The following is a 23,172-nucleotide window of genomic DNA, read 5'->3' on the forward strand; positions in this document are numbered from 1 at the left end:
GCATACGCAACATTCGCATTTGCTGCTGCTATAAATATTACACATGTCGGTATGTCGATGTGGCCAGAAGTATATATGTTTGTACACATATATTTATTTATGCTTGTGCGCCATTGCCGCATTATCGCCTGACTGGGGGGCTGAAACTGTTAGCGCTCGGTGCTGCCATCCCGTAAATCACAATTTTTATATTGATTTATTGCATATTTTAATAGTTGGGAAATGATTGTCGATAAATTTGTATATTATCTACAAATTCAATTACTTTTTTTCTAAAATCGGATCGTTTGAATTTACAGCACTCGCTAAGTATGACAATTCGTTTTTTTGCACAGTTTATTCAATTTCAAGCACATTTATTTAGTTTACCATTTGCAAATAATTAAATTGACTTTGCATTGTAATTTTGTACTTTTTCAACTGCGCCCAATAATGAAATTTAGGTGTGCTGTCTTTCACAGTGTGGCTAAGACGCAAAATCTTTCAGATAATATTTTTACAACTCTAAACGAGCTCTAAGCCTGCAACAGAGGAAAACGATCATGAATTGAATTGCATTTTTAGCTGCGCCATATTTATTGAGAGTCCCAAAAAAGTTTAACTGGAATAACTTGAATTTACTTTTAAGTCCTTCAACAACAAAAAGGTCAACAATAATGGTAACAATGGAATATGCATTTTAATAATTTTAAGCGTTTTTATTCAGGGTTCCGCTAGTGGCTCGTGCCAGTTGGCAATCAAATTTGGCCGCTTTGCCCGTCATTGGAAGGGAAAAACGAGCGCATTTTCCTTTCATTCATTAAGAAACAATTCAGTTTGCGACACGCGCTCTTAATTACACTTTTATGTGACAGCGACAACGGCGAAATATGCGTCTGATCCGCTCTTGCCAACAGCCCAGCATCTTTGCAAGCTGCCTCGCAATTGGCACTGGCAAATTCTTCAAGTTAAATATTTTACGAAGCTGCAATGACGCAGCGGGCGAATTGTATTGGCATAATGAACAATTAAAGTGCTGCTCGTGATTTGAGTCGCGGCCGTGCATTAAGTGCGCATTGTCTGTCGGCCGCTTACCAATTTATAGCAAATTGCAAAGTTTCGTGTCTGCCTGGGAGCCAAAAAATCGCTGTAGGCCAGCAAACAATTTGCGGCTGTAAACTTCAATTGCGCGTTAAATTTTCCATGTCGACATTTTGTGGCCGCCTTAGCTCGCAGAGCGCTGCTCATTCTGCCGCCCTGCCGGCTGGCCCATCTTATTAATGGCATTAATTAAAAATTTAATTTGTAGCAAACCCGTTTGGTTGTTAAATTCGCACTCTGATTTTCCCAGCAGTGATTGCTGTCTCGCTAACAGATTTTTGCGACATAAATCAACTGTCTGAGTGAGCTCCAGCTTGTAGTAGATGTGCCATTAAACATTAATCATAATCATTTTGCTATTCACGGCTGACCTTCAAAACTCGATTAACAAAAGAAAAACGGTAAGAAATATCAATCTGGTCTTAAGGTTAAAGAAATATGTGTTCCATGACCAAGTGACGGCAGCCTAGTTATCGTATTACTTATTATATTTAGATATAAGCACATTCAATACGAAAGCAGTTAGATTACAAGGACTAAGGCCAGACATCTATTTTTATTAATAATACTAAATTGTTGAAGTCACAAATGGCTAGGACTAAATTTTTGCATAGTAAATGGGCTGATAATTAAATGCAGAATAATTAAAGAAGCAATACATAATATCAATACAAAAATATCTATAAGGAAAAACTAATAAAATGCATAATAAAATACAACAAAATAAAATATTTAACACGAAAGTTCAATATTTGCAGAAAGTTAATAGAAAAAATGTTTTTGCTTATCTACGACATTACAAACATGCTTATATGAGAGAAAAAAGACTCAATTTCCTTCTAAGAAAAAAAATGTGGAATGGGACAAACATACACATGTATATGGCTCATGTAAGTAAGTAATTAATTATATTTTATTCCTTTGACACGAAAATATTTTGAATAGTATTAAACTGTATAAAATTTTTGTATCCCGCCTTAAGCACAACAGCTTGGAAGACTTTGCCAAATCGTGGTTTTAATCCTTGGTTTGAATAGGCCCATAAATTAAAGAAACACACACTCACACAACTCCATATAACTGTTTGGTAACATATTTATATGTGTCATCAAAAGTGGTTGCCTTTTCGTATGTGACTGTCAAAACATTTGAGGGCTTAAGAAAACCGGAAGGTCTTCGGCTTAGCTCATCCCTAAGTTAAAAAAAAAATAATTTTAATTATGTTTGCGTTTTAGACAGAGTCTTAATCAGTCAACTGAGACACGCAGCCACACATACTCATTTATGTAAGTTGACTTTAGGGTCCGCTTATAATAAAACCAACAGCTTTGTAGCTCAGGCACTGCGTATACGCATTATGGTATACATGACGTATGCGTAACAAATGTGATGCAACTGCGAATGCTGTGGAAATGTCGCATTGATATATTCTATACGATTATCTTCTGATTTTTTTACTTATTTATCTTATTTTCTTCGTGTGCTCTTCTTCTTGTTGTGTTTGGCTTTCAATTATGTGCTGTCCTTGGCAGTCCGCACAGTTTTTTTTCTGCTCACCATGTGCTACGTCTTTGACAGGACTTCAAAATGCCGCAACTGAGAATGCGGTCAAATCACACGCACGCTTAGCCACACTCGATTTGCTGGCATTGATTTAAGCTGCTGACTGACCAGGGGTGCTGGCTGGAAGCCAAGGCGGCTTCAAAGGACAGCCTTGTCTACTTAAATGTGCTTTAAAGTGGTTATTCGCTTGTTGTGCTTACAATTAATATGAACTCATCTACATCTTAATTACATCTTAATTACATATTTATAGTTCATCTTAATTACATATTTATAGTTCTATAAAATATACATTATTCTTGATTTCAAGAGAAAAATCTTAAATTAGCATTAAATTTGTTATAAATAGAGCATGAATGTTTAATATTCCACAGAATGCCATCTCATATAAATAATACCCATTATATAATTTTATATTTGTTATATTTATTGAGCTAATCTGTACGTACATATTTTAAATTTCATTTGTTTAATTAATCAGAAAAAATTCTTTATTTATACAAAGCAACGCAAGTGAGGGTCGTCAACCATTACCTGCCCCAACGGCAAATTTCTCACAATCTGTGACTGGCTGTGGCCAAGCGAGGCAAAGAAATTGTTGAGAGAAGGTCGTGAGGCGAAAGAGGCGATTAAATGAAAGGCGCAGCAGAAGCCGATGGCCGCACAGCTGTTTGACTATTGCTGAGTGGAGTGTAAGAGCAAAAGTTCTCTTTGCTGAATACGTTCCACTTCCAGTTATGCGTGCACTCCCTTGCGCTGCTTCCGATTTGCCGAGGCTTTCTCTCGCTCTCAGTTTCGCTGAAACATAGCCACATAGGAGCAGCTGCTTTTGCTGCTATTTGGCAGGCAACTCTGAAGCCGTTGCTAAAAGAATCCAACTTCAGTCGTTGGAATTCATTCGTGCGTCGTGGACACAACTGAGCCTCTGTGCACGTGGCCCGTTTCTCTGTATGAGTACTATTGCTTGTGAGTGTGCGTGTTGGTGTACGTGTATCTGTGCCTATGTGTAGTTTAAGGGCACAAGACGGCTAATACTAGCAAATCAAAAAAATAAGGCCAGCTACTCAACTAAAGTGTTCAAACGAATGGGCAAAAAGTTTTTCAGGCTTTTAGACTCGTCTGACTGCCGGTGCCATTGCCGTTACCGTTACCGTTACTCTTACCGTTTGCTTTTTCGTAACAAAGCCACAGCTTCCACCTTCTGCCGGCTCGCGATGTCTTCTCGCTGGCGCCCAATATAAATAAATAATCAGCCGATTGTCCACCCCTTCAAAAGTACTTCACACACACTCGCGCACCCCACTTTCCGGTCATTGACGTTTGCGTTTAATTAAAGCAATTGCATGCCCCTTCGTGTGTGTTTCTTTCCTGTGCCTCGCATGCAGCTTTAATCGCTGCTCAGACAATAACTTAACACGCCAACGGCAGCAGAATAGAAACGCGAACGGAGCAACAGCCGAAGCACGTGTTAGCCAAGAAGGCGCACATGTCAGCGCTCACAGACTAGAGATTGCTTTAAAGTTAATTCCTGAGGATATTCGCAACATTATTGAGCTTTTCAGATATCATATATTATATTTAAAATATACCAAAGTCAAATTTTCACATCGCACAACAATTTCAAATATATTTTAATTGATTTTTTTTATAATTTTGGGCTACCTGATATATTATTTAAAACAAAAATTGAATTTAAATTATCCATTCTCTGCTTAGTTTAATTGAAATTCTAATAAAAGCTGAAACAGTTTGTGATGTGTTGTCTAAACTAAAAACGAAGAATGAAAGAACAAATAACTGTTTACCAACAACTCGCCGAAAAGCCAAATAAAAGTTATGAAGAAAACCCTACGCCATAAAATATAATATTTCGTATCTCATCAAAAGCTAAGAAGTGAACGAAACGGTTTCATAATAGAAAACTTTGTTCATACATGTTTGCACAAGTGTGTGTGTGGTTATGTGCGAGTGTAAGAAAATAACTAAAACACAAGAATAAAATTTATATATATATATATTTATATATATAAGTACGAACAATCATAGAGGATACGCGAACTTCAAATCAAAGGATTTCCATCGTTGCTGTTGAAGGACAACGTCTAGTGCACGGACGGAAATTGATAAAATCGACCACGGCAGCTAGTCGAAGAGCTGTGGATTATTATCGAAAAGGCCAACAACGACGCCTGGCAGCAGTCATAAAATAAAAGCACTGGCGTCAGCAATGCCCATCAGGGCCAGAAACCCGATCCTTTCATATGCGTTCGTCTGGAGAAGGCATTAACACAAGGTAAATCAAGCAGACAGAACACAAAGCAAAGCAAACTGAACCCCAAATGCCCATTGGAATGCAAAGAGCTGTCGGAAACATATCGCAATGGATTTATGCTAGGCCCAACAGCGATTTTCCAATTTCCCGGCGAGTTTTGCGAATTTTGAATGCGATTCAAATTAAAAGCAATTTCAAGGTCAGGCCATCACTGTGGCTTTTGGCATAAGGTTTTACCTTTTTTCGTGGGAATATTGGTAATAAAAGCAAGCGTTTTATTATTATTTATTTAAAACAAAATAGAAAAAAGGAAATACAAATACAAATAAAATAAATCAAACAAAAAAAAAACAAAAAAAAAAGAGAGAAAGTAGATGGCAATTAACAAAAAGTTAAATGAATTTAACAAACTAAACACAGATCCCAAGTCATATACACGCAGAGGTATATATGCTAGCTGAAGTCTGCAGTCTATCCGTAGCTGAAGCTATACTCCTTTATTGACCCAAACACAAATGTAACGTAAGGTAGATGACTTTTCGGATATTTTATAAATTTTTGAAGTCTTTTAACATATTTAATTTAAAATCAATCTTCTATTATCACAGGTAATAAATTACGAACTCTCTTCAATATGTTCGCCTGTCAGACTTCACTGTGTGTCTTACTCCAACTTGCAATAAATTTATTTAGTAATAAAACCAATTCGAAAATAGTTCATTGTTGATTTGAATTCATAAGTTCACTTTAAGATCTTATGCACGATAAGCTTAAATTTAGTTTTAACAGTTTTAAATTCTTCTATGCAATTCAACAGCGATTTTTCCTTTTTTTTTATTCTTAAACTAAATATAAATTGACTTTATTAAATATTTTTTGTAATTTTGGAAAAACAAATGATTTTTTATTTTCATTTGGTTCCGCTTCGTTCTTAGCTGCCTTTTGCTGTAAGAGGGTAGAATATGTATTCGTAAAGCGCACGAGATAATCAGTACTTGACCATATCAATCAAGTGTTGTCTTATATCGCTTGCTGTCAACGGGCCAAAAATCAATTCAAGTAAGATAAATTAGTTAAAAGTGAGTGCCTAGGCGCCAAGGCTGTGCCGTGGAGACTCGTCTCGACTTTCACTTGTCATTGCCACAAATATTAAGCGATTATAATGCCATAAATCTAGGCAACGTCGACGGCTACGGCAACGACAGCGACAATAATCGCAGCAATATGAGTAGTCCAAATGCCGTCCTGTCAGACAGCCCAGTCACGTGCACAGCTTCATTGGGTGGGGGATGGAGGAGCGGATGGGCGAAGCCCAGGTGTGGCATCAGTGAGCGACTATCGATGACGCACATAATGCCATCTGTCAAAGGGAAAGTGTCATAATTTGCTGGAATGTCGAGACACGCTTACGCTTATCACTCATACGCCGCGTCAGCTGATGAGGCTGATAAGCTCCGCTTCTGTCGGTATCAAATTATTCATACTGCATATTACTTAGTTAATTTCGGTTATTCCTTTTTTTCTTTTTCGATTACAATTTATTTTTTATCGCCACAGCACATTTAAAGAAGGCAGGTGCTTCGCTTCCCTTGCTTAAAGTAGGCTCACCTGGTTTGGAGTCCCACCATTTCGCAAGTCGTTTTTTCCTTTGCGTGCTAAATTTAGAAGAGCACAAAGCACACTTATTTTTGAAGTATTCTCAATATAAATTGTCATTTCCTAGAATTAAAAGATCTCACAAAATATTTTATTATTATTGGAGTTAGATTCGTTAATAAATATAATAAGTAAAACCAGCACAGAACCCACAGAAAATATTTCATATTTTTAGAGTTTAGTTTTTGAATTCAAATTCAATAAAAATGCAAAATTTAATAAAAATTTTTAATTTATTCTAGTTTTCAATGCATTTAAAATTTAATATTTTACAGCTTCGCGAATTATTAAATGCTTTAAATTTGTATAGTTAAATTATATAATTAAAAAATGGTCCGTTAGAGCTAAACAGGGTAATTTAGTATTTTTCTGCAGTGATTTGATATTATTTCTCAAGCTTTCTGCAGACTTGGAAAATTTATTTAGTTATCGGGTTGAATCTGAGTGGCTCTATTTTAAAATAATCGCTTAGTTCCTGCAGGATGGAGAGTGTGCAAGGCAATAATGCCAGGCCACCTTGATTATCAACAAGTCTCATATGCTGCAATTCTTTATTGCCTGGCAACCAGAACGGCTGTGTAGGATCGCTCGATATGATATTGCGCAGCAGCTGATGAAAATCAGCGAGCCTATCCTCGAAGGACACAGAAAAGCGCATTGGATCAATCGCTATGTAGACCTGGCCCAGATCACTCGATTCGGTGTCCGAACTAAAGAGTCCGCGCCGTCTCAATTGCGTTGCGTATCGGGCCCCTGTCATGACCCCACACAGTATGTCGACCATGGCAGCCAATCCGAAGCCCTTATGCTCGGGCGTAAAGGGCCGCAGACGCTGAGCACGCAACGCTTCTGCGGCACAGTTGGTTGGCATGCCATGGGAATCAAGTGCCACATTGTTGGGTATGTGACGCAAATATCCATTGGAGTACTCCAGCGCCAGTTGCTCAATGGGATAGGCCGGCATGCCCACTTCCATGATGAATTGATCGCTTGTGCTGCCCACTGAACAGGCAATTGAGTTACGACCAAGCAACGGCTCAATTCCGCCGCTCGGCACCAGGACGGCTGGTCCGTTCGACATGCAGATGCCGATCATGCGATGGGTCAGCGCCTGGCAGGCGTACCACGATTCCAACCCAATAGCGTTTGAGCGGTGTGCTGCCACATAGCCTATACCCTGCTTCCGCGCCTTATCTATGGCCAAATTAATACAGAAGTTGGCCACCACCGGGCCGGGCGCATTCTGCCCGTCCACTAAAGCCACTGCATCGCGCTCACTCTGCACCTTTGGCTGCTTGCTTGGGTCTATCGTAAGGTTGAGCAAATCGACTGTAATGGCAGGCAGACTATGAATACCCAAGCTCCTCTTGCCCATATAGTCAGCAGCAATAAGAGCATCCGACATTTCGCTAGCCGCCTCATTTGGCACGCCCAAGGTCGCAAACACGTCATGCACGAAACGCTGCGCCTCCAGCACATCCACCAAGACTTCCTTATTTTCATATTTCACCGTGGATGCCTGCGGCTCCAGGTATCCCCCGCACAAAAGCAGCACATGCCTCAGATTCTCCCAGATATGGCCTGAACCAGCAGTGCTGCTTCCTGCAACAGCTGTCATGTTAGCGTTAGCGTCACTACAAGTTTGTCCACCATTTTGTTTGTTGTTGGCTGAGGCTTCAGGGCTGGGATGTGGCCGCAGTCTCCGCAGTGTACCTAGAAAATGCAGAACTTTACGCATTTCAGACAATTTAATCCAAGTTCGATTTCAATAATGATTAGAGCTGCGCTGTATACTTCAATTTAAGTGTAATGCCTTAAAAGAAATGCAAATATATGTGAATCGAATAATGCTTATATGGAATATTAGAAAATGTCCCTGTCAGTTGGTGCCTTCTTACTTGATCAAATATTTGCAAAGAGCGTCTGGAAACAAGCTTGGTCCTCCACTAGGGCCTACGCACAATGACAAGTCTCTAGCTCTTTTAGAGACTGACTGTAAGACAGGGAATCAATTCAGGGCATAGAATGAGAATCTTTAATGCTTACAAATTGTTTCACAATCGATGTAATTTATTTATTTTGTCAACACTTAAAAGGAGATATACATGGATAGATCAAATAACCTTAACGTTACTAGAGGTAATTAAGGATCCAGACATGTATCTAATACAATTTCGATTTCTTTATTAATAAAATACTTGTAAATGGAAAGGTCTGTGAATTCAACAACATTTGAGCATTCATCTGTATCTAATCCTTGTTTTGAATTGCTCGCCACGCCATACAAACATTTGGTCGAAAGCGCTTCGGAATACCTTCCATAACAGGGACCGACAAAGGCGCTGCCACTGTCACCTAAGCATAGCTTAACACCACGACCGATTTTTACTTTGAACATATCTGAACCCTCGGTGGTATTCTGTTCGATTTTGTTGGCAGTTGTTAAGGTCAGATTAACAGATGATGTGATATCCGAAGTGTTCCACGAGGTGACCTCTCCGGAAAGATTTAGCGGTATGTTTTTCTCATAATTAGCATTATAAGTCCAAGGCAGGCAAATCACTTTGGGCACATACGATCGTTTTTTTCGCCGCAATTTTAGCACAGCTATATCGCCAACAATGGGTTCTCTGTTATATCGTCTAAGAAAAAAATAAATTTAAGAGCCCGATTAGTATATTGAACAAAGCTTGATTCAAAGGAAACTACACATACTCATTGACTATTATAAGATCTACTAAATCCAGATTATAGTCGTTGTCCATTACAGTTTGATCACTTAGTGAATTACCCACTCGTATTAATGCTTCCGAAAGAATCTTATTGTCGACTGTATAAAGGCAATGAGCTGCGGTCAGCACCAAGTTGCTTTTTATGCGAACTCCGCTGCATGTACGCTTGAATATGGTTCCGTTCCGTGTGTAAAGCGGGACAGTCCACGGCGACTTCAGAGGATGAACTGTTGGTGCATTCTTACTTAGTAGGGTTGAATCTGTCTCATCTATGCCGCAAAGCTCTGTACAATAGTCCTTCAAAGCATATATATTAGTCCAAGTTCCATCTGGCTGACATTTCACATTCATTGAGTCCTGCAATCTTTGCGAACCGTATTTGCAATTCAAATTCACAATAGTGCCGACTGGTATCCGATCCTTACATTTAAAGTTCATTTCTGGAAGGGTACATATCGGCAGCACCATGTCGTGACAATCGATTTGGCCACCGTCGCATGTCTCTGTGTCAGCATAATAAGCATTATCAATTCTGCGATTATTCTCCCTACAAAAGCGTACTTACTCAGACAGGTTGGAGCGTGATAGGGGACTTTGTTCCGACTCCATTGCTTATCTTTGCATTCAATTTTTGATAACGTTAAATTACTCGGATACAGTACGGTATTACCCCTGCATGAAAACTGTACTGTCATGGAATTTATGGGCGGGTAGACTTCAGTTGCACAATTATAATGCCGGCACTGCTTGATTATTAGATTTTCGTCATATGTGTCGATGGCGCATCCATTGGTGCCGTTTGTATCCGCATTGAGATTCAATTTCTTTGCGGGACATAGCGTATCACCGATGTTCCATTTACCCGTTCTTAGGCAAACGTCCCATTCGGTACCCTTAATGTGTGTGCTGGTATCCCTGCACGCAAAGCGAACCGGTTGACTTGGATATACGAAACGGTGGGTCCTATTCATATGGAATATAGTATTACCAGCGAATCGCAGTCCCTTCTCTTTCGGTTCCACACACACTTTTGGAGTGTTCCATAACCAACCAACTTGATTTCTGCACATCTTTTCTATTTCATCGGAACCATCAATACAATCAAAGACGTTATCGCAACATTTACTTTTGCTTATATATACACCATTTGCGCATTGATACATGCCACTAATGCCCATGCTCATGCACAGATCTGGAGACTCATCTCGTCCATCCTCACAGTCAATCTTGCCATCGCACATATGTTCGATTGTTAGGCATTTTCCAGAATAACATTGAAAAGAGTCTCTGCAAAAAGATTGTTCACTTTTCTTAAGAGCTAGAATTCATTATAGAAACTTTCCAACAACGTAATTTGATTCATCAGCACTTAAAGGAAAATAATTTTTTTTAATTTTGATATTTGACTTTTTTATTATTGATATTTGATTTGGCTATTAAGCATAGATTAAATCGACAATCTAGAAACCTCAAATTATTTTTATTTACCCGTTGAAAAGGCAAAATCAAGGTATAATGATTTTCGGACGGACACACAGACAGACGGACAGGACTCAATGGAATCGGCTTGTCGTCCTGATCAAGAATATATATTTTTTATGGTGTCTGCCACGCCTCATTCTGCCTGTTACATACCTTTGCACAAAACCAATATGCCCTGATTTGACATTTTTAATGCTATCGGGTTATAATTACTTATATAAGACAATTTATTTTTCTCTGAGATGAATGTACATCCTCATTCCGCCCCAAATTATTATCGAGGGTGTTCAAAAGGTATTTGTACATAGATGTATGTATAAACTTCAAATAATAGTAGCAGTGTTGCGCAGTCCAGCTAAACTGATAAGAGTAATCTTTTTGAGCAGCGAATGCTACTTTTTTGTAAAACACATATTAAGAGCATATCTCGAACTGCACATCAAATGGATTCTACTTTATATCGTGTTGCTGCTATAACTCTCGTACATACTCAGCACAGTGGCCACGTTTTGAGTTCTCATGAATTTCGCAGTTGGCATGCTCATCCGACCGGTCGGCGCAGTCAATGATGTCGTTACACTCCTGGGTATTCATAATCATGGCACCGTATGCGCAGGAGAAATAACCTGTTGGTATATTCAAAGTTTTGCACACCATAAATGATTCGTCGCTGCCGTGTTTGCAATGGCGGGTGCCGTCACAGACCAAACTATTGTCGATTTTCAAACCATCTTCTTCGCATGTGAATTCGAACGAAGAGCAATAATATATTGACTCGATCAAAAGCAATATTACGAATATGCGACCGCACATTTTGATTTCGATGAACTAATTCACGCAACTGCCCGATTTCATCTGGCTTAAGCTCACTCTTATAACGTTATGGAAAGAAATTGCTCACCAAAGTTGCGATAAGGGGCAACTCGGACTTATTGCATTGTGCTAATCTGTGAAATTGTTTACTCGTATAGTGTATATACTGGAGCATGGCAAAGCGTTTTCAAGTTTGTGCCTCAACAGTCGGCTGCGACCTTATATCACTATATCACTCAATGTAGTGACTTATAGAAAGTCTCTTCTAATATAATATTGCCGGAAAGTAGAAATTTTGACTATGTAATCTTTGAGACATGCCATTTTTCGGAATATACTCTGTATGTATAGTGGGATAAAGGCTTCTAAAATTTGAATATTCATTTAATTTCAGTTTCTGTAGACCCCTCTTAAGATTTGCTCAAAGTTGTGTATCGTTATATAAATATAAATAATTTTTTAATTATTAATATTATCTGACGTGGTCCATATACACACAAACACACATTTACATATATATTTATATTATTTCAATTCCTTATATTCTCATCTCATATAGCCCAACCCAACTTATTCAAAGTAATACGTATATAGTGTATGATTGAATAATAAACACAACTTTGGTCAATTTAAATGTTTCAAATCAAATCAAATCAAATGAATATAATAAAATATTATATATATAAACACATATTTAATTAATATTTCAGACCGAGGAGAGCTTTTGAAAAATGAGTACGCTGCTCTTGGAATCAGACTATCAAGGCCACGCCTGTCAAGCACTCGACTATAGATAGTGTATTCCGCGCACAACTTTGAGAGCAGAATTGCAAGATTTTCAAGTTCGTTGAAGAGCAGTTAAACGCGTAGATTATGTGGAATTGCCAACAGCCTATACCGCAGCTGCGGCTGCTGCGGTTGGTGCTGCTGCTCTTGGCTTCATCAATTGGCTGGCTTGATTATGCCACAGCCTCCACGCACGATGTCTACAACGGAGCGCGCCCGGGACATCGCATTGTGCAAACTCGATATGGACGCTTGCATGGAATGATTCTGCCTTTGGATAACTTCCGCTTTCTGCGCTCAGTGGAAGTGTTCCTTGGTGTTCCCTATGCCACGCCTCCGATCAAACAAAACCGGTACGTGCCCTAAAAAGAGTAAATGAATTTTATTTAGGATGAGCTATAGTCGTCTCTTCTGCCTTGTAGCTTTAGTCCAACGCGTGCCCCAGCACCCTGGGATGGAATACGTATCTCAGATAAATACAGCCCCGTGTGTCCACAACGGTTGCCCAATATACAAAATGAAACCGCCGCCTTGGAGAAGATGCCAAAGGGACGCCTGGAGTACTTGAAGAGATTGTTGCCCTTTTTGGAAAATCAATCCGAAGATTGCTTATACCTGAATATATTTTCACCTGTTAATGGTAAGATTGGACGATAAATATCTCTCTTTTTTATACCCTCAACCCACTCTAATTCTAATAAAACTTTAATTTAAGTTTAATTTTAAAGTCAGATTTTAATATTTTTAAAAATTGCCTTTATTGCTATTGTGTGACTTTGTGTTTTTGTCTCAGCAGCTGGCGCTAATGAGAAGAAGCTACCTGTAATTGTGTTCATACACGGCGAGTCGTTTGAGTGGAGCAGCGGCAATCCTTACGATGGCAGTGTGCTGGCCAGCTATGGCGATGTGGTCGTCGTGACGCTTAATTACCGACTTGGAATACTGGGTAAGAAGGTGGCAAGTGGTCTGTGGCCTCGATGCATAATTGTGCGGAACTTCTCTGCTCGCTATCATCCGACAGGCTTCCTCAATGCGAATCCCAGTCCGCATGTTCACGCACGTGTTGCCAATTATGGCCTTATGGATCAGATGGCTGCGCTCCATTGGATACAGCAGAATATACAAAAGTTTGGAGGTGATCCGAATGTTGTTACCCTAGCAGGGCATGGAACGGGCGCCGCATGCATCAACTATCTGATGACCTCGCCCACAATGGTGCGAGGGCTTTTCCATCGCGCCATACTGATGTCTGGATCGGCGTATTCATCGTGGGCTCTCGTAGAGGACCCAGTCCTGTTCGCCATTAAGCTGGCCAAAGAGGTTAACTGCACCATACCCGAGGACTTGAACAGACATCATGAGCAGATCGTCGACTGCCTTCGGGATGTGCCGTTGGAGGATCTATATGGCGCCGATATACAGGCACCAAACTTTCTCACATCGTTTGGCCCATCCGTAAGTTCATCCAGTCAAGCCGTTGTTGCATATGGCAATTCAGAGTATATTGATTTTGTGAAAACATATGGAACAGGCAGAACATTTATATGTATGCTCATCACATTTCTTTATTACCGATAAGAATCGATAGAATTCGTTATCTTAGATTAGCTTGAATACCGTAGAAGATGGAAGCATTCGATTAACTGCTGCAGCAATGAATACAGAGATTTAGCATGTTTCGGATTTTGGATATCATTCTCTCTTAAAGTCTCAAAAATCATAATAGACTTGTTTTTTAGCATTGAGAAGAAAACTTATTCAACTATTAAGTCAACATAGTGAAGTTCATACTGCAACCCAAGCGCAGTCGCTGTACAAGTTACGCACTCCTTGCAAAGTTCAGGTATTTGCTAGTCGAGCAACCAATCAAAATTTTAAGCACTAATAGGTAAATAAAATAGGCTAGCGCTCAGAAAAGAATGGAATTGAAATGATTTTCGATTATCCTCAAGCAGGATAAAAATTCCTGTTTGCTCAGAGGACTCAAACTGCAAGTACTTCCACGTCAACTGCTCAAGTAGTTTCGTTGTTCGCTCCTTTGTGTTGTTTTGTGTGCTCAAGCTGACATTTTTTCACGCTGATTTTCGTTCGTCCATCTATTTCGATCATCTCCTCGCCTAAATGGACTTTATTACTTACTTCAGTAGCTTTGGGCTACTTCTGAAAGGTTTACTAAGTTTGCGTACAACAACAAGTGAATGCTCTCTTCTCTTCACATTTTTGGTTTGTTTCAATTTTTTCATCTATTTCCCTCTGGCTCGCAATTTTAATTTAGGTTGATGGCGTTGTCATACGACCCGGACATTCCAATCTCGATATTGATGATTTAATGACGCGCAACTCGAAGCGCTCTACGGGCGACGCTGGAGCCCAGTCTGGCAGTGGTAATGGCGGTGGATCCGGCGCTGGCTCCGCTTTTGGCGGGGGCTACTTTGGAGGAGGCGCTGCCACGGCCAACATTGGTGGCCATTATGATGTGCTCTTCGGCGTTGTTACGGGCGAATCCATTTGGCGCTTCAGCGCCCACGACATACAAAACGGCTTCGAGGGCGAGAGAAGAGATAAAATAATACGCACTTACGTGCGCAATGCTTACAACTACCATCTCAATGAGATATTCTATACGGTAAGTACGCTCTGCCTATAAATATTCTCGGCAAACTTCACCATTTGCCTTGCCAAAAGTGCCAGACCGGAACCGGCTGTGGCCCTGGGTCTAGGTCTGCGCTGCCCAAAAGCTGCGGTTTGCAGTCCGTCACATAAATCTTGTAATCAGATTGCAGCTTGCCAGTGGTTTTCGCTGCTTCTTGGAATCAGTTAGTGCAGCACCTTATCGCCAGTCTACTTATTTACTGTGTCGCTCTTTCCACTTAGGGTTGTTTCAGTCTTGGTATAACTTAGTTGCGCATTTTACCAAAAACTTTCCAGACTTCAGACTTTAGACCTAAACTTGGGCATGAAAAGTGAGACAAAAAGCAAATATTTCTTAAGCTGCCATTACTTTTTAACTGCTAATAACATTTGACTAACTATAATTTATTAGGAATAGCAAACCACTTACGTACGAGAGAATCATATATATATATATATATATATATATATATTTATTTATATACATATAAAGGTCAACATTATTGTTATTACTTAAGGTAAATACTTTTTATGCGCCAAACAAGGTTTTTATTCAAATTAACATCGCGTTCAATGGCCAACGTTAAAATAACACGAAAAACTCATGATGTTTGCGAAACAAAAACATTTTGCATAAATGGCAGCACCAAAAAAATAGGAAAGCGAAAGATGGAAGCAAACAAAAATAGACCGAAACAAAGAAAAAAAAGTCTATTTAAATGTTCGCTCGCTCGGTGTAACTGTAATTATAAGTGCCCATACGTAACACAGTGCGTATGGGTAACATTCGCAGCAACAAATGAACACAAACGAAGGCTGAATTTTACTTTGTCTAACTGCAGCTTTTCAACATATTATTCTATTTTTTGGTTTTTCTTGTTGTTTTTCGTTTCGCATTTCTCGTTTGTATTTATTTTATACGAGTTTTTGTTTTTTCCTTTTTTTTCTGTTTTGTAATGCGCAAGCGAGCGAAATGGAAGGCAGTTAACACGCCATTGCAGCCGAAACATTAACACGCTTTATTTGGCAAATGTGTAAGGCTGCTATAAATGTGTGTGTGTGTGTGTGTGAGGGTGTGCGCATTTGCAAGGACACTGTTGCTTGTGTACGTACATAGCTATGTATCTATATGTAGATACATATATATGTGCCACGCACACCTACTTAAAAGCATACAGGCTACACTTAACCCAAATCACAGTCGCAGCAAAAGCAGCATCAGTGAAAGCAGCAGCAGCCAACGACAACAGTCAGCTCACCACCTCATCCTTAGGTACATCATCAGCGCCAGTCGACGTTGTCACCATTTGCCATATTAAAACCAAGTATACGTGTGCATCTGTATGTATATGTGTGTGTCTGTTTGTATGTCTGCACTTAAAGCCCACACACACACACACACAGATACACATGCAGACATCAAGGAGCCGTAAATTGCCAACGCATATATCACGATTATAGCACATACCATACATTCGTATTTATTTTACTTCATTATACCCGTGCGCTGCCAACGGCAAATGTCAAGCTCGCTGCAATTCAGCACTGAGGTTTATAATGCATTCAGTAATGGCATATATGCTATGTATAGACCACGTCAAGCACTTCCCTCGAAGGGCTAAGAAACGAATCTACAGAAATTATATACTTTCGCATATGTATTTGTCAGCAAGATGAATTAACAGCAATCGGTGAACAAAATAAATGTGAATGCGAAGCTTTCTGTATCTTATATGCTATATAAAGTGTTCTTAATGCTTTGCTAAAAACTTTAAAATATGATAGAAACAATGAAGTATCTCACTATTGAACTGAAATTTAAACAAATATTTAAAGTTCATTGTTTAATTCTGTTCGTTATTTGAATAATTTTCCATATAAGCGAATGCGAAACGAAACGTAAACAAATGCATAGATTTATTTGAATAAATACGAAATAGTTGTGTCAATTCGAAGCCTTAAATTATACATGACATCGATTTTGCATATGCATTGTGTGATCCATTTTAAAACCCACACACATGGTGGCAAAAACAATAATAGCCACAGAAAACAACAGCAGCAGCAAAAATCCGGCTGTAATCCTGCCAGGATTTCACTTGCTGTACAAGCACAAATATGCATGTATTAAGCCAGCATAGTTTGCAGAAATACTCTAACTGGGGCGTAGTTGTGCCTGCTATAAGATTTTGAGCCACAAATGAAAATGTTCAGAAAACTTCATTGAAAGCAAAAAGCAAATTGCTCGAATTACGTTACATTACATCATGTCAATTATTCTTTTTTTTTTATATTTTTAAATATACTAATTGTCAGAAGACAATCGCCTACAAAAAACAAAGTCTAAAGAAAACTAAAAAAAAAAAAAAACAATTTAAAAAAGAAGTCAAAATAAAATGAACTGAGTAACTGTGGCAATTGAGTTGAGCAAATGGTGATTGAGTTGTTTCAATAGCTTGCACTTATTTTATAATAATAATAACTCATAAATTGTTACACTGCGCACAGATTGTCAACGAGTACACGGACTGGGATCGCACTTCGCAGCATCCGATTAACACGCGCGATACGGCTGTTGCCGCGTTATCCGATGCCCAGTTCGTGGCGCCCATAGTGCGCACTGGAGACATATTGGCGGCCAATTCGCCACCGCCAGTGAGCTCGGCGGCGCCCAGCGGAGCGGCGAGTGCGGGCGCTGCGACCTTGGCGGCCTCCACGCAGCCCGCGGGCCGCTGTTACTTCTATGTCTTCGACTATCAGACCAAAGACGGCGACTATCCCCAGCGCATGGGCACAGTGCATGGCGAAGACTTGCCTTACATATTTGGTGCACCGCTCGTCGATGGCTTCAGCCACTTTCCGCAAAACTACACCAAGTCGGAGACGGCGCTGTCAGAGGCCGTCATGATATACTGGACGAATTTCGCGCGCACCGGGTAAGCTAAGTAGTTGCAGTTGCCTTCCCCATTACCTTCCCTAGCCCCAAGTACTTGGCCACTTACCGTAATTCAAGTCATCCAAGCGACAGAGCTGCTGCTATTCTAAACACTTCTTCTTCGTGTGCATCACTTAGTACTGATTGTCAGTGAGAAAGGAAAGGAAAGTGCTTCCTTGGACAGCTGAGCAACAGCTTTCCGGCACCTGCTGCCTGACTACATACCTGGCTTAAACACTTTTCCCCTAGACAACCCAATGCCCGGAATGAGCAAAGAAAATTCTTTGCCAAATATTCAACTAAATTGTGCTTCATTTTCCTGTTTCTCTTTTCCCCTTTCAGCAACCCGAACGAACATCATCGGCAGGACTCTGTGCTGCCCGTTTCCAAGGAACGCAATCGTTTTCGCAGCATCACATGGGAGAACTATGATCCTTTGCATCAAAAGTATTTGGAAATAGGTGAGGCAACAAATATTTTTTCTGCCTAGAAATCGTTTCGAGAAAATTGAAAAGCATATTTCTTAGGCAAAAAAATTGAATTTGATAGCTTTTCTACAATTTTATGTTTATTTGAATTTGTTACGTTATATATAATTTATATAATTTTTGTATTCAATTTATACAAAAGTTAATTAAATATATAAAAAAGAGACTAGTGAAGGTGGACAACTATGCAGAGAGTTTGCAGATTTTCATATATATAACTTAATTGATCGAGGTGTGAGCAGGCTGCAAGCATATAGCATAAGTCGTGTAAAGTGTTGCACTTTTCAAAGACTATATAAAGCTGACAAATATACTACGCCATCAAAGACTTGAGACTACAACAAGTCTCACGTCACATATAGCATGTCTTGTAATTTGTTTCACTTTTCAAAGACTATATAAAGCTGACAAATATACTACGCCATCAAAGACTTGAGACTACAAGTCTCACGTCTCATCTGGCTTGCCTTTTCATAAACTCAATCCACCCTTTATTGTTTCTTTATGGTGATAGGGTATTAAAGTGACGCAAACAACATACAATGTATGAGTAGCATAAAAAATTATTTAACAGTAAAATGGAATTCTCGGAATGGCTTGATAAAAGCGACAAATTGCAAGATACTTTAAAATGTTCGTTTCGGCAACGCGAATCAAATTTAATTTAAATTTTAAAAAAGCCAAAAACAGCTCGCACATACAAACAAGCTGCAGGGTCTGTTGCGACATGAGAGTGGTGTCAAGAGTGGCTAAAATTCAGCATCACAATTGCGTGGGACGGAACACAGCTAAGCAAGGCTATATGGGAGTGGCAGTTGAACGTCACCTGCTCGAGATAACACAAGCATAGAAGCTGCTATCGGATCAAATGACAGCCGTGAGCACTACCTGTCGTCTGCCATGCGCCCTACTATTTTTATAAAATTTGCTTTTAGCTCATATATAGAAATATGACTAACTACAAGCATTTTCCTGAAGTTTTTAATAAAATTAATCAAAGCGGATTTTCTACACCGTTGATATGCCCGTTTGGCTCTTTTGTAGGGCGCCAGAGATTGTCGAGCAGACAAGGCTTTACGTATGCTAAAAAATGTTGCCATCGCGTCATATTAAATGTGCGCAAGTGTTATTTAGTTCACATTTCTCACACCGCTGGCGTGTCCATCAACACCAACAGCCCAGACAGCCATTCAAATTTTATGAACGTGTAGAGGAATCGTAATGAAATTTGAAAGCCCTTTATCCAGATGCTATCTGTATTACTGCGGGAAGAGAGAGCAGAAAATAAGACTTCGATTTTAGCTGAAATGAAATTTATATGGAAATCAGTTGCAGAGACACGTGTATTTTAGCTCATATAAAATGCTCTTTGATTGCGTCATAAGTCTGCCTGCTCGTCACCTGTATACACGCCCTGCTGCGTCTGCGAAAATTTAACTTGATTTCTGTTTGGTTTTAATTGAAAGCGCAAGACGAAAGCGGCATCTCAAGCACTCACTCATATCTACTCCCACGCCCACGCTCACGCCCATGCTCTGGAGCGTTCTTCACAAATTTGTTTTGAACGCTCTGCAATTCTGGCACACACAATAAGCACAAAGGATGTAGTGGCGAGAGATTTGAGAAAACCCACGCATCATTGTGAATTTTGATTTGAAATATTAAAAAACCGACATCGCAATCGAAATCGAAATCGAATTATGTGAATACGCAGCGAACAGCTGCACGAGCACAAAATGTTACGCACACAGCAGCGGCAGCAGCAGCAGCTCACACACACACACAAATCATTGAAGTCAAAGTTGAAAGTTCTGTTGCGTAAATTATGCATTCTCCAAGTGTATGCAGCATTTATTCAAAGACTTCTATAGGCGACACGTCAACTGCAGTGAAGCGAATCGATTTGTGAGAGTTGTTATGTTTCTTAACCTTTTTGCACATACAGAAAGTGGTACAAATATCCTTTCAATATCTTTTGTATGATAACACATTTTACTTTGCTCGTTTAACATTAGACATCAATGTAGGACAAAGTTTATACATTTTTATAAATATATACAACGATAGCAAGTGAGTTTCTTAAAGTGTTGCCGTTGCTCTCTGAAGTTCCAGTTGAATAGCACGCTTTTCGGCTTTTAAGTAGTTTTATCAAAGAGCTAAGCCTTGTAAATAGGCAAGACCCTAGAAGTATTTCATATCATTTGATTGCTTAATAAACAAACTGGCACGGAAGCCATAGAACAGACCCAGCAAAAAGAAAATCGAAAGGCGAATAGGTAAGACAACCCCAAACAAACGCCAGCGTGTGACCCAACTGAAGGCATCAAAAATTAAGCAGCTCAGTCAGTTAAATAAACAAGACATCAAACTAGACAAGCAGGTGAATGCGGATGAGAGGTGTCCTCAATACCGAAGTGGCTCAGCTTGTTGGCATGCAAATGTCTTGAAAGTGCCCTCAGCTCAGCAACAGTTGCTGAGGGGACGAAGTAGTTGACGCCGACTGGAATTTGTATGCATGAATGCCGCCCATGACATAGAAATAAAAATGTGTTTATTAACGCTTTTGTTTCCGCTTGTTCTTTTCTTTTTCTATTTATGGCCAACACGCAAATCGCAACCATCTTGAAGGCATGAAGCCACGCATTAAGAATCACTTTCGGGCTCACCAACTCTCGATTTGGCTGCGTCTGATACCCGAGCTGCATCGTGCTGGAATGGAAGATGTTATAGCCAGGCACAATCTATTTCGCAATCACGACGATATGGAATTGTACGAGGGACCCGTTAAGCCAGATCCATTTGGTCTCTCAGCGGGCGCAGGCACTGGCACATCATCATCCTCCGCCTCCTCCTCGTCCTCCTCGTCGCGCCTGCTACTTATCGATGAGCAATTGATGATGAAGAAAGGACGCGGCCTGAATGCCTCGACCTATTTGAATGGCATATTGGGGGGTAAGTAACAATGTCCTCTGCAATACAAATAACCATGACATCTGCTGCGTAACTTCAGCCTTTTGTAATTGTCAATGGCAAGTAAACGGCCAAACGGTCGGATAGGTTATCTCAGCAGCTCCAGACAATCAGTCAGACAGACTTGAAGAGAGAGCGCTGTGCTTGCCAGACGCCTTTAAGCAGCGAATTATATTCAAGTCAAGTCTGGCATGTGAAAGCTTGTAGCCGGAGGCGCTATTCGTTAGCCAGGGTATCTGGACAGAATTTATATTTCTTTTGACTTTGAGAGCTCCTGATCCAGGCTTTAAGCTCACAGATTGTAAAATCAAAATGAAAATTCTTAGCGCAAAAAGTTCATCTAGTCTTAATTTTTTTTGGATTTCTTCAAATTAATTTTTTAGAATTTAAGCTAAAATTTGTTTTGAATTTCGCACAGGGTATTTCTCAATCCATCACAATTATCCTGACTCAGACTATTGCTGATTGCTTTGTATTTGCTGTAGTTGGCATTTAATAAGTAAATTTGACAAAGGTTTGCAAGGAAAACAGCCTAAAGGCCTGCATCAGTTGATGTTTCAATATATTTTTTCAGTTTGCTACCTGACATAACCAAAGTCCGCAGAATATTGCGTAGCTCAAATGAAATCAGTTGAAGCAACGTGAAATAATTGAACTTTGATCTCCGAAACTTCAATTTGATGATTTTCAATTTAGCTATTTATTGAAAATTATCAAATCAAACCCATGTATTCTCTGGAACTCAGTGTTAACTACATATTAAAGTAAAGATAATATATCAGATATTAAAACGTAAGTTTATCTATTATTGGCGCAGCAAGTAGAGTTATGAAATCTAAGTAGGGCTGCGGTTGGAAAAATACTTTTAAAAATTTTACTTATTTTTTTTAGATATAAACGTAAATTTGTAACTGAATAAAGGCTTTATTAAGTATTAAAATTCCATAAATAAATTCGAAATACTTGAATCAAGTCATGCATTTAAAGCTTTGACGTTTGCTTATCGGATATTGCTTTTGCTTAGGGATTCAATTTGTTTTAGCAATATTATTATCTGCCTGAACTGTAGCATTTACGTAAATAAAATGGCAATGCTAGAGATGTACGCACATATGAGAGCCTAATAACTAGTAGAGGAAACAAATCAAATATTACGTATACGCCATGTGAGACCTGGCAAAGGGTTGTGGGAAGTCGTGTCAAAGGCGAAATTCAAGGGAAAATCGTTGGCTAAAATGCTTGGTATTTTCTTTTTCGGGCATTCACTCTGACTTAAGCACACTGAGTGCGTTCAAAATCAACACTTTCCTCGAGGCCGGGGAGAGTTGAGAGGCTTGGGGATTTGTTTACTTGAAGGGAGTTTGGGACAAGTGAGGCAGTGTTTACTTCAGTTTTGTGGTCCCTCAAGTTAAATTGCAAATTGCAAAGTTGGCATTTTGTGTATGTGAGCCTGAACCATGACGTTTTCATTTGTGTGACCAACTGACCCAGCGCTCGACCCCCAGCTGTGCCTTTGCTTATTGAAATTGCGCCCGGACGGGCTGCTTTCGGCTTTTGAATTTATATTGTGTCGAGTGCTGACTTTTGAAAATGCACTCAACTGTAATCTGTATTAAGTATGTGAATACTCGAGCCTCGCTCTGTTTATGTCCTAGCCGAGTATCTCAATGCTCATATGTGCTATTGTGCGAATCGCACTCAACAAAGGCTCAACAACTTTCTGGCTTACACTGCTTTTGGGGTTTGGTCTTTGTGCTGGTCTGA

General features: G+C 39.6%; 3 protein-coding genes across 4 annotated transcripts in view; 1 reads left to right on the forward strand and 2 right to left on the reverse strand.

Annotated features, from left to right (window-relative positions):
- The first annotated feature begins 4,701 nt into the window (after positions 1-4,701).
- Positions 4,702-23,172, forward strand: part of LOC111601388 (neuroligin 4-like) — a 47,434-nt gene continuing 28,963 nt past the window's right edge. The window contains exons 1-9 of one of the 2 annotated variants that reach the window (XM_023317930.2): positions 4,702-4,936; positions 12,309-12,737; positions 12,807-13,024; positions 13,181-13,330; positions 13,406-13,839; positions 14,660-15,010; positions 17,524-17,951; positions 18,293-18,411; positions 21,067-21,390. In XM_023317930.2, the coding sequence (XP_023173698.2) occupies positions 12,472-12,737; positions 12,807-13,024; positions 13,181-13,330; positions 13,406-13,839; positions 14,660-15,010; positions 17,524-17,951; positions 18,293-18,411; positions 21,067-21,390 (2,290 nt within the window). In that variant the 5' untranslated portion in view covers positions 4,702-4,936; positions 12,309-12,471. Of the gene's footprint in view, positions 4,937-12,308; positions 12,738-12,806; positions 13,025-13,180; positions 13,840-14,659; positions 15,011-17,523; positions 17,952-18,292; positions 18,412-21,066; positions 21,391-23,172 lie in introns of both variants that reach the window. The other variant, XM_023317929.2, reaches the window with a different exon arrangement.
- On the reverse strand, positions 6,875-8,424 carry LOC111601389 (uncharacterized oxidoreductase YjmC). The gene has a single exon (XM_023317931.2). The coding sequence runs from the start codon at positions 8,307-8,309 to the stop codon at positions 6,990-6,992; it is 1,320 nt and encodes a 439-aa protein (XP_023173699.2). The 5' UTR covers positions 8,310-8,424; the 3' UTR covers positions 6,875-6,989.
- LOC111601425 (chymotrypsin-C-like) lies at positions 8,715-10,364 on the reverse strand. The gene is made up of 3 exons (XM_023318001.1): positions 9,869-10,364; positions 9,287-9,806; positions 8,715-9,213 (listed from the first exon to the last, which is right to left on the reverse strand). The coding sequence occupies exons 1-3, from the start codon at positions 10,272-10,274 to the stop codon at positions 8,715-8,717; spliced, it is 1,425 nt and encodes a 474-aa protein (XP_023173769.1). The 5' UTR covers positions 10,275-10,364.

The sequence above is a fragment of the Drosophila hydei genome, unplaced genomic scaffold (genome assembly GCF_003285905.1).
Source record: "Drosophila hydei strain 15085-1641.00,03,60 unplaced genomic scaffold, DhydRS2 tig00000063-arrow-pilon, whole genome shotgun sequence".
In the NCBI taxonomy this organism is placed as follows: Eukaryota; Metazoa; Arthropoda; class Insecta; order Diptera; family Drosophilidae; genus Drosophila; species Drosophila hydei.

Excerpts from the sequence above, each read along its gene's own strand:
- LOC111601389 (XM_023317931.2), bottom strand. The coding sequence starts at position 8,309 with ATGCGTAAAGTTCTGCATTTTCTAGGTACACTGCGGAGACTGCGGCCA.
- LOC111601425 (XM_023318001.1), bottom strand. The coding sequence starts at position 10,274 with ATGAATAGGACCCACCGTTTCGTATATCCAAGTCAACCGGTTCGCTTT. Across the intron at positions 9,807-9,868 it reads TCACGCTCCAACCTGTCTGA|AGACATGCGACGGTGGCCAA; the intron begins GTAAGTACGCTT and ends ATGCTGACACAG. Across the intron at positions 9,214-9,286 it reads GATCTTATAATAGTCAATGA|ACGATATAACAGAGAACCCA; the intron begins GTATGTGTAGTT and ends TTTTTTTCTTAG.